The sequence below is a fragment of the Belonocnema kinseyi genome, chromosome 5 (assembly GCF_010883055.1).
Source record: "Belonocnema kinseyi isolate 2016_QV_RU_SX_M_011 chromosome 5, B_treatae_v1, whole genome shotgun sequence".
Classification (NCBI taxonomy): Eukaryota; Metazoa; Arthropoda; class Insecta; order Hymenoptera; family Cynipidae; genus Belonocnema; species Belonocnema kinseyi.
In genome coordinates this window covers 45,506,563-45,516,247 of record NC_046661.1, presented here as the reverse complement: position 1 = coordinate 45,516,247, position 9,685 = coordinate 45,506,563, and the positions used below count along the sequence as shown (strand labels likewise).

At 31.8% G+C, this 9,685-nt stretch overlaps 3 protein-coding genes across 4 annotated transcripts in view; 1 reads left to right on the top strand and 2 right to left on the bottom strand.

Annotated features, from left to right (window-relative positions):
* The window catches only part of LOC117173633, a 31,704-nt gene extending 30,839 nt beyond the window's left edge, over positions 1-865 (bottom strand). The window contains exons 1-2 of the mRNA XM_033362273.1: positions 575-865; positions 13-166 (exon numbers count right to left, since the gene is read on the bottom strand). Of these exons, the coding sequence (XP_033218164.1) occupies positions 13-166; positions 575-815 (395 nt within the window). The 5' untranslated portion in view covers positions 816-865. The remainder of the gene's footprint in view (positions 1-12; positions 167-574) is intronic.
* LOC117173169 (dynein light chain 1, cytoplasmic) overlaps positions 1-4,844 on the top strand; it is a 12,435-nt gene extending 7,591 nt beyond the window's left edge. Inside the window, exons 2-3 of the mRNA XM_033361586.1 lie at positions 2,135-2,252; positions 3,123-4,844. Of these exons, the coding sequence (XP_033217477.1) occupies positions 2,145-2,252; positions 3,123-3,284 (270 nt within the window). The 5' untranslated portion in view covers positions 2,135-2,144 and the 3' untranslated portion in view covers positions 3,285-4,844. The remainder of the gene's footprint in view (positions 1-2,134; positions 2,253-3,122) is intronic.
* A 504-nt stretch (positions 4,845-5,348) lies between these two features.
* LOC117173168 (2-methoxy-6-polyprenyl-1,4-benzoquinol methylase, mitochondrial) overlaps positions 5,349-9,685 on the bottom strand; it is an 11,813-nt gene continuing 7,476 nt past the window's right edge. For both annotated transcript variants that reach the window (XM_033361585.1, XM_033361584.1), the window contains exons 3-6: positions 6,503-6,915; positions 6,277-6,365; positions 6,060-6,183; positions 5,349-5,929 (exon numbers count right to left, since the gene is read on the bottom strand). In XM_033361585.1, the coding sequence (XP_033217476.1) occupies positions 5,840-5,929; positions 6,060-6,183; positions 6,277-6,365; positions 6,503-6,915 (716 nt within the window). In that variant the 3' untranslated portion in view covers positions 5,349-5,839. The remainder of the gene's footprint in view (positions 5,930-6,059; positions 6,184-6,276; positions 6,366-6,502; positions 6,916-9,685) is intronic.

Genomic DNA, 9,685 nt, shown 5'->3' with positions numbered 1-9,685 from the left:
CCTTTTTTTAACCAAAACTTAAGCCTCGGTAAGATTACCTGATGGATAGACAAATCCAGACATTTCGGTACGGAAGGATCCTCGCCGAGGATGTCCTTATACACTTGATTGATCTCAATGTCACTTTCGATTGGGTCTTTTGATGCAAGTTCCCCCTTAATCGATTCTAAAATGAGAAAAATGTAGGTTTCAGTTTAATCGAAACCTTTTCTAAAATTGGCATGTGTCTTGTCTCCAGTACAAGCTCATTTTTAATTTAATTTAATTTAATTGGAAGCGCTTTCCAATTTTAAACGAATGTCTTGCCGCAAGTGCAAGCTCTTAAGTATGAGAATCGAAAAATTAGAACGTATTGCCTCTAGTGCAATCTCGTTATATTTCGTAAACAGGGTATATTTGAACAATTTTAATTTTAATTTTCTTTCTGGTTAAATTTAAGTCTTGCCTCCAGTGCAAGCTCTTTTTGTTTAAACATTAGTAACGTCTTGCCTCTTGTGCAAGCTCGTTACTTTTTGTGACGCAGTTACCCGTACTACGCAATATATTTACCAAAGGATTATAATTTAATAGTTACCTAATTTGGAATCACCGATGTCCGAAAGATCAAAATCTCCGTAAATACTTCCAAGGATCGATTCTAGATCGCTGTCCGGGTTGTCAACAACCTGTTTGTTTTCTTCCTGCAGCGCAGGACTCGAGTACTCCTCGTCCGACGATACGTCGTAATTAGTTAAATTGTTCATGTACTGCTGCATTCTGCTTATTTTATTCTCAAGGGCACTGATGAACTCGGGATTTATCCTTTTTCTGCTCATATTGAGCACTCAACACAATTGTAAACACTAAGAAATCAGCGATCAATGGAAAACACATCCGCACTCTAGCGCACAACAAAGAGATATATGAATCAGATCAATTCCAGACCCGTACAGCCGACATTGGGGCCCCTGGCACCGCAAATTTTTTGGCTCTAAATGTTGTGCACTCTAGTAGACTTAGAGATAACTACATGGTAAAATAGTATAATCTCGAGAACGAGCCTCGAAATATAATTATTATTCCTTCGTGATACTAATATAGCCATAACACCAGACCTGTGCATCTGAAAACAAAATGGCGATCCCTTAGTGCCCTAAGTTGGTTAGTTCCTAATATCTTCAGCGCGGCGCTAGTTGCCCCACCACTCCCTGTTTTTGCACATAAAGCAATGGGACTAAATCAATTTTTAAAATTTTTTAGTAAACAAAATGTTATTTACATGCAAAACAATTTTTTGAAATTAAGACAATGTTACTCATTTAACATTTCAAAATAGTTTTTCAATCATTTTTTATGAATACCGAAGACAAAATATGATTTATATGGTCGTATAATAATCCTTATAAATTTAAATATATATCTCAAATTTGAATGAAAAGTAAAATTTGGTTCTTAAAGTTTATTTTCGAAAACAAATTAACAATATTATTAATCAAATGTAAACAAAAATCCCGTAGAAAAATATATATGCTATGTTAAATTAAAATATAATATAGGAAAACTTCCTCTTCCTCTCGCGAAGAGAAAAATTAAAACTAAACTTTCCACCTATATATTTTTAACAACTCACTTTGTGACCTTTAGCTGATCTGCGTCAATGTTATTTAATTGAGCTGTTAATAGATGCTTTATTAAGAAATTTAAGTTTCCGATGGTGTATCTAAACTTTCTGATCATTTTACTTTGACCTTTTTCAATCTTTATGGACCTTTAAGAGTTAAAGATGCTCAATTACGTGTAAAAGTTTAAGTGCATTCTGTCGAAGCTTTTAATTGGCTTTTGGGTATGTATCAGATGTAAAAGGAGGGCTGGAACAATTTATGTATAAAAGAACGTGTAATTTTTTTAAAGTACGTATTCTGATTTTGGAAATTGATAATGACGCAGAGATTATTATCCAAATAATAACCAATAAATATGCCAATACTATAATTGTTATAAATAATGTTTAGAGCAAGCATTCCTGCAAAATTAATAATTCTCATACTATTAGTGTAGTCACTTTTAATTTGAAAATTCTAAATTAAGAATTGTGAAGTATATTAGTTTTTATATTGTTTTATTTTATGCTAAATGTAAATGTTTTTTTGTTTAGAAAAAGCAAAATGTCTGAACGAAAGGCAGTGATTAAAAATGCGGACATGTCCGAAGAGATGCAGCAAGATGCTGTTGACTGTGCGACTCAAGCTTTGGAGAAGTATAACATTGAGAAGGTAAGTTTTAACATATTTCTCATGAAATATTATAAAATCTATGGAAGGAATTGAAATCTGCGGAATTCTTTGATTGTTTTTTCTTCTTTATTAATTGTTAGCACTATGGCATTATTCATCTACAAATAATTTGAAAATATAAATTGAAGTTACAAGTCGAACAATTTCAAATGAAAAAGTTCCAAATTGTACAAATTAAAATTAAAAACTATTATAAACGCGACGTTTTTAGATTGAGACTATTTTAAATTGACAATCTCAATTTGAACAATTTTAAATTAAAACGTTGAAAATTAGCCAATTTCAAGTTTAAATGCTTGATATCGAAGCAATTTTAAATTTTAGATGCTCAAAAGTTACTATTTCAAAATTGTAAACGCTTTAATCTGAGAAATTTTGAATGAAAAGATATTCTTCATGACGGCATGTTGGCTATTCACAAAATACGTGATACATTTTTCAGGAATTTCTGACCCCCCCACCTCTGCGTGATACTTTTTCCATTGGCCTTAACATGGAGAATAATAATTCGGCTGCCCCCCCCCCACCCTAAACGTATCACGTATTTTGTGAATGGCCCCATAGAAAACAGCGCTTTTCCCAACAAAAAATCGAGATGAATCCGTTACGTTATTCTTCCCGACTTTCTGTTGGTAACTTTGCTGCCTTCAATATGATCATAGCAGATCTTCTGGATGCAAGTCGGGAATTGAAAAAGCCAATCTGATTATAAATAACGAAATTTTGGCATAGAATGTATAGGAAATTTAAGTTTGGGATATTCCATTGGTTTTAAATCCCTTTCAATGTGCTAACTTTCCTTAGTTTGAAAATAACAGGAGACTATACGAACGCATTCTATTTTTGCAGGACATCGCCGCATACATCAAAAAGGAATTCGACAAGAAATTCAACCCCACGTGGCACTGTATCGTTGGACGCAATTTCGGCAGCTATGTGACACACGAGACAAGACATTTCATTTACTTCTACCTGGGCCAGGTAGCCATCCTCCTCTTTAAAAGTGGATAAATCGGTTTCTAAACTCTGTACTCTCTCAACCCTCTCACCCCTCTTCCTTTCCTCTTCCCCAGAAACCTATTTACCATGCCATCTATAAAATAAATTACGTTATGTGTACGAACATGAGAAGTTACTTTTCAAATAGGAAGACTGTCGCCTGGGCAGTAGTTTCGCGGTGAAAGCGTTCCCAAGATGGCAGCACTGTGGCGATGCTCGAAAAATTGCTCAAAAAACGGCTCGAAGTACTGTTGCGACTTGATTTAATTTTCCTTTATTTACTGGTCCAGAAAATCGGCAGACCTTATTTTCTCTAGATTCAGATTGAATATCAAGATTCTGCTGGAGTAATGCAATCACATATTTTACGGGCATCGCCACTTGTTGTCACCAAAGGACAGCTGGCTCGTTTTCTACCGCGAACATCAATGTTCAATGTACGATCTGTTGAACGATTTCTCCAATTTTGGAGGTTTTTTTTCAACGTACAGCAGGACAGCCTTCGAAAATTTCGGTTAAAAACCAATAAGAAAATTATGGAACTGAGCACTCTGTCGGTGATAGTAAATTTCGATTTGTTAAATCGAGATCAATTTGTGAACTGTATCAAATTTCGTGTCTGACGACTTTGGACACTTTAACGGAGCAGAATTTTGAATTAGTGATCATATGAATATTTCTCATGTGTAGCATTAATTTGATCACTAATTCAAAATAGCAGACTGTGAAAAGTCACCATTAGACGATATATTCGGATGTTGACGAGAATTTGGAAGTTTGTTAACTGAGAAATTTCAAGCGCTGTTCTGGAAGAACGAAAGTCAAGTTCCGAATGCCAGTTTTTGGTTCCATGGTCTTTCGTTTAGAATAAGCTACGAAATATGAGAAATGAAGTTGTGTAGACGGAAGCATTAGAATTTTTTTTATACTACGCACTAAATACTGTAAGTGTATAACGAATGAAAACCAGTCGTTGTAATACTAATATATTATTATTATTATTACTTAATAATGTTAGAAAAGAAACTATTCGTTGAGATCGTTGTATTTTGTAAACCTGGAGTGGGACTTTGTTGACGCTGTACCTCGAGGCGATGCATACTTAAAAAAAAGGAACTCAAATTTATTCAAATCTCACTCGTTATGCCTGTCGTCGTTTGTATTCGTCTTTTAATACTTCACGCTATGAATGCCACATGATCTTCTATACGTATTAAAATAGTACGCAATTTATACACAATTTCTAAGCGTTGGGCCTACGCCGTGGTAAATTATCGTGTTACCGTTTTTAAACTTAGCCTCAAGGATGAGGGATAGAAAGATGACAGTTTTGCGAAGCAAGCTGTGAATTCAAATAAGAGTTCAGGTTTGATTTTTTATTGGAGAAGAAAGAGAGCTTTTTCAGCGTTTCGCTGAATTCTTAGGAAATTGTTAGTCTAAGTAGGGTTTTTAATTGATAACATCTTAATTCGGAACTTGAGCGTGGCCCAATTGGAATTCAGTGGTTTTCAGGAACAAAAACCATTAGCAAAATTCGTGTCCCTTTGCAAAATAAATTATGGAAAATTGAAACTTGAGTTTTTTTTCTTGACCTTGTTAAAAATAAGGAACGAATCAGGCCGGATTTGAGCTATATAGAAATTTCATGAAGGTAAATAATATGTAAACTATAGCCCCTATTTTTCTGACATTTTTTTTCAATGATTATTTATGTTCTAATGATATAAATTATTACAGCTTGTTCACATATGAAATCAGAAGATAATTTTATGCATGCCTACCACTAAACTTTTGAATTTAAAAAATGAAATTTCAAGTTCTGTTAAATTATATTGTATAAAGAGAAATGTTGACAAGTATTTATGAATTTTTAAAAGTCACTGAACCCGGCAATTAAAATTTAAGACATTTATTTCACTTTATGGATAGATATTTGAACCGAGAAAAAAGGAAATTTCGGCAACTTAAGTTTTATAATCGAATTGATATTTCAAATAAACAAAACCTCAAATACATATTTTAAATTTTGAATGGAAGTACTTCCTTCTGGGTTTATATAAATTTTATCGTTTTTGGTTCTCGGAATCATGTATTGCTTTATTCGAAATACCATGTTATAAGCCTATGCCTTCAGAGCCTCATAAAAAGTGGGCGTTAGATCTATCTTATTTAAAAGGCAATATTTTTACTTAATAAGTTAGAACTTCTAAACGTTTTAAATTAAATTCAATACAGTGCCCACATTAATTTCACTTAAAATAACATTACTCTATTTTCGTGAAAAATCTCCCTATTTCCTTAGTTACTAAAAACAAATGTAAAAATAGTTGTATGTACATTTAAATGGATAACAAGGACTGACAACAAATATTAATTGTAATAAACTCGCGAAATTGTATACATATTAAAGTACATATTCTGAGTAGATTGTTTAGAAAAATGTCAAATACTTGAATTTACACGTACTATGAGAAATTACAACTGGAAAAATCTTAGATACCTGCAAAAAATCTGCAAATTTCAGGGAATTTTTTCCAGGTATTAACATTACAAATAAATTTATAATTTTATATTTTGAATCCAGAATGAATAGCGACGACTCCAAAGGTCAGATTCTTATAAGTAACGTGTCTAAATCCAGCATTGGAAATCATTTCCTGAAAAGATAAAACCAGAAAAGAAATTTTAATATAAAAAATGAAAGTATTATTTTACGACAGGAATATTATTTTCTTTTAAATAAATGATTTTTTTAAATTTTCGGAAAACAAGCATACATTGTAGTACCTTGAAATGATCCTGTTTTGGAAACTTCCTAATGCTTTCTACCAGATATTGATAAGGTTGCCACTGATTAGCAATCAGAATTCCCATAACGGGAATTATTTGAAAAGAATACTGGTCATAGATCCTGCAAAAAGATCAGATTTTCAGGAATAGAAAAATAGCAAAAATTATATTTAAATATTTACATTTCATTCATTCTAAAAGTAATAAACATTACCATTTAATGGTATCGTTATTAACGTGACTGAATTCCAGACACAAAAATCGACCTCCGGGTTGAAGAACTCTATAAGCTTCCTCCAGAACCTAAACAATTTCTTATTTTATGCAATTTTTTCTTTTCAGAAATTAATATTTAAAATTTGCACCTAAATGTGTATTCTGTAACCTATACCGGGACTTATATTGTTTTAAAAGAAGAATCTTAGTTGACTCTTTTCTACCTTCTCGATGTGCGTAACGTTTCTAATGCCAAAAGCAATCGTATAAGCAGAAAAAGAATCGCCTGGAAAAGGAAGTTTTTCGGCATCGGCTTCTTTCCAGCCAATATCGTATCCATTTTCCACTGTCCAGCCTTGTCTCTCTGCTCTCATTTTTCCAACATCCAGCATGTTGGAATTTATATCGCACACAGTGACATGACTTTTGGCATTGGTTGGATTCTTCGTATTATTAAGGTACTTGAGATACCGAAAAGCTATGTCTCCAGTTCCACCTGCAGAATCTAAAAGTCGACTTCCATGTGTGGGACTCAATTCTTGAATAAAAAGATCCTTCCAAATTCTGTGGACTCCTAAACTCATCGCATCGTTCATATTGTCGTAAGAGTCTGCTACGTTTTCGAAGACTGAACGAACTGTAAAGGTATTTGTAAAATATTTTATAATTGAGAAAAGTGAGAAATTAGTTAACGAAAGGTTTATGAAACAAATTGCTGAAAATGCGGAAATGCAAAATAAAAAAAGCTAAAATTAAAATTTTAAAACAGTTCGGTAATCTAATTTTCAAATCCAATTATGAAGGTTTTAATTTCAATTTAATATACTCTATAACTTGCGTAGTTTAAAATTGTTCAATTCTGGATGGAAATTCAGGGTGGCATCTAGATCGGGAATTTTTCAAATTTTTATGAAAAGACGCTTTTATTGTTTTAAAATGTCCCCAATCGAGATTAGTTTGAATATTTCGATTGTTTCGTCATGTTAGGAATCTATAATTCCATTCATTTTGAATGCCGTCAAATTAAGATAAATTTTCCTCATATGTCAGCAATTTCACACCTCGTTTTTCAACGGATCTCCACGTTTTGACAATCCTTGAGGTCAAAATCAAGTTTTGAGCGATGGCGTCTGTTTCCCTGTCATTTTGGATAAAAATTCAAGTTAGATCATTTTCAAAATTTTTGAGACCATTTTTTTATAATTTAAGAACTTTATGTAAAGCTGATTGTCGTACTCAGGAAGACGAACAATGTATCCTCGTGACTTTTTTCGATAAAAAGAAAATGATCAGAGTTATACAGTGTGGCATTTACAGCTGATAAAATAAAATTGTTTTTTATCAAAACATTTTAACTTCAACTGCTTTTAAGTTTTAATGATTTAAAGCTTCAAGACTGCACTGGTTACAGCATTACCCAGTCACCCTGGTTACAGCATTTACAAAATTTTAAAAATCAATCAAAAATAACAATTGTAAGCCAAACAACGCACCCTATGAAAAAAAGTCAAGAAAAGAACAATTTTGTTTTTTAAAAGCCCTGCAAAATTATCATAACAACTTTGTACATTTTCTTGGAAAATCGAAAATTAAAATTTTGATCACACAAAAAATAATGAAGATACAAAATGTAATTTTCTGATCAAACTAGGCAAGATAGGAAAAAAGATGGACAGACAAAAATTGCGCTGTCCAAAAAAATACAAATTTTATGGTAATCACTTCACAGGACTCGTAGTTTTTATTTTATTTCTAAAAAACAATAATAAAAATAAAAAAATGAAATTTGTGGACAAACGAAACAATTACACTACAAAAACATAAATAGACAAAAGTTGTTTAACCAAAAAAAAGCTACAAATGATTATTAATAATTTGTTTATGCGCAGAGTTCATTTTAATCGTGAAAAATAACATTGAAAATAAAAATAAAATTATTTTTCGAAAAAATGACACAAGCTACGAAAAAATTAGCAAACAAAAATCGAGCAGCTAAAACATATCCACAAATTTTGTATAAATCACTTTTTGGTAGGACGTGTAGTTTTGGTTTTAATCGTAAAAAATAAAATAAAAAATTTATGAAAAAACGACAAAATGTACGAAAAAAATGATAGACAAAAGTTGTTGACCAAAAAAAGATACACAAATTTGATATAATCTATTGTATTCTCATCATTTAGGATTCAGAAAGTATTAGAGTTCTCTGAAATTTAAAATGTCATTAGGATAATTTGCGAGTCTTTGCCGTGCACCAGAACATTTTTTTAAATTTCTAAAACTTAGAAAAAATGTGTATCCAAATTTTGAAAAAGCTCTAACTCTTTGAATGTTTGTGTAATCGAAAAAGTCAACTTAGATAGTTTCTAAATATATTTGATATCTGGTGACGAATTCAAATGAATTTTCCTAATCTATGAGAAAAATATTTTTTCTATTTTTCTGAACATTTTCAAAATTTTCAAAAGTATATGGTATCTAAGGATGACTCGATTGGACAAATCCTTTAAAAGCTAGCGTGGCTACAACATTTAAGTAACCACAGACAGACAGGCATATAGACATACATACAGGTACCGACAAAATTTTATGATTTTCGGATTCTATGAGTGCCGAAACGTAAAGATCCGTTAAAAGCCAGAGATCGAAAATTTGGACGATTACATTACACTCTCATGAATGAGAATGTAAAAATCGAAAATTCCAATTTTGAGCCAAACGACGCGAAATACGGGGAAAAATTATTGCAAAAATCCAAAAATTCTATATTACGCGAAAATACGCGCGATACATAATAAGTAAAAAAAAGATATGTAGGAGTTTTTATTTTATCCATAAAAAAGAATAGCAAAACAAAAATTCTATTTTTAGCAAAATGTGAGATAGAAAAGAATGTCTGAAGAAAGGATAAAATAAATATTAGAGTGGTCCAAAAAAAGCGACAACTTAAATTTACATGGGCGACTGAAAATTCATATAACCTAGGAAAAATAAAAATATGCCTTTTTTTGTTTTGTTGTAGAATCATATTTCAGCTCGCTAAAAGGTTTAAAAAATTGTTAAAAAAGTATTGTAAAAGTGTTAAAACTAAGGACTCAGCTCCCTGGTCTCGGGCTACTAATCCGATCTTGATTCCTGTTTGTCAGTTTTAAACAAATAAAACCATTTTTGTGGCTAGAAGGATAAAATTTCGTTGTTCAATTGTTGTAGTTTTTCAGTTTGTCTCACGAATGATGCCAGATATCATAGAAGAATAAGAGGTACTTTTGTGATTTTAAAATAGAGGGACCATAGATTACGGAAACCTGTAAGTCTAGGAAAAGTCAGGGACTTACTAAGAAGGAACTCGTAAAATTCAGGGCATTTCTATAAGAGATACTTTAAATCGCTCTCAAGAATAATATATT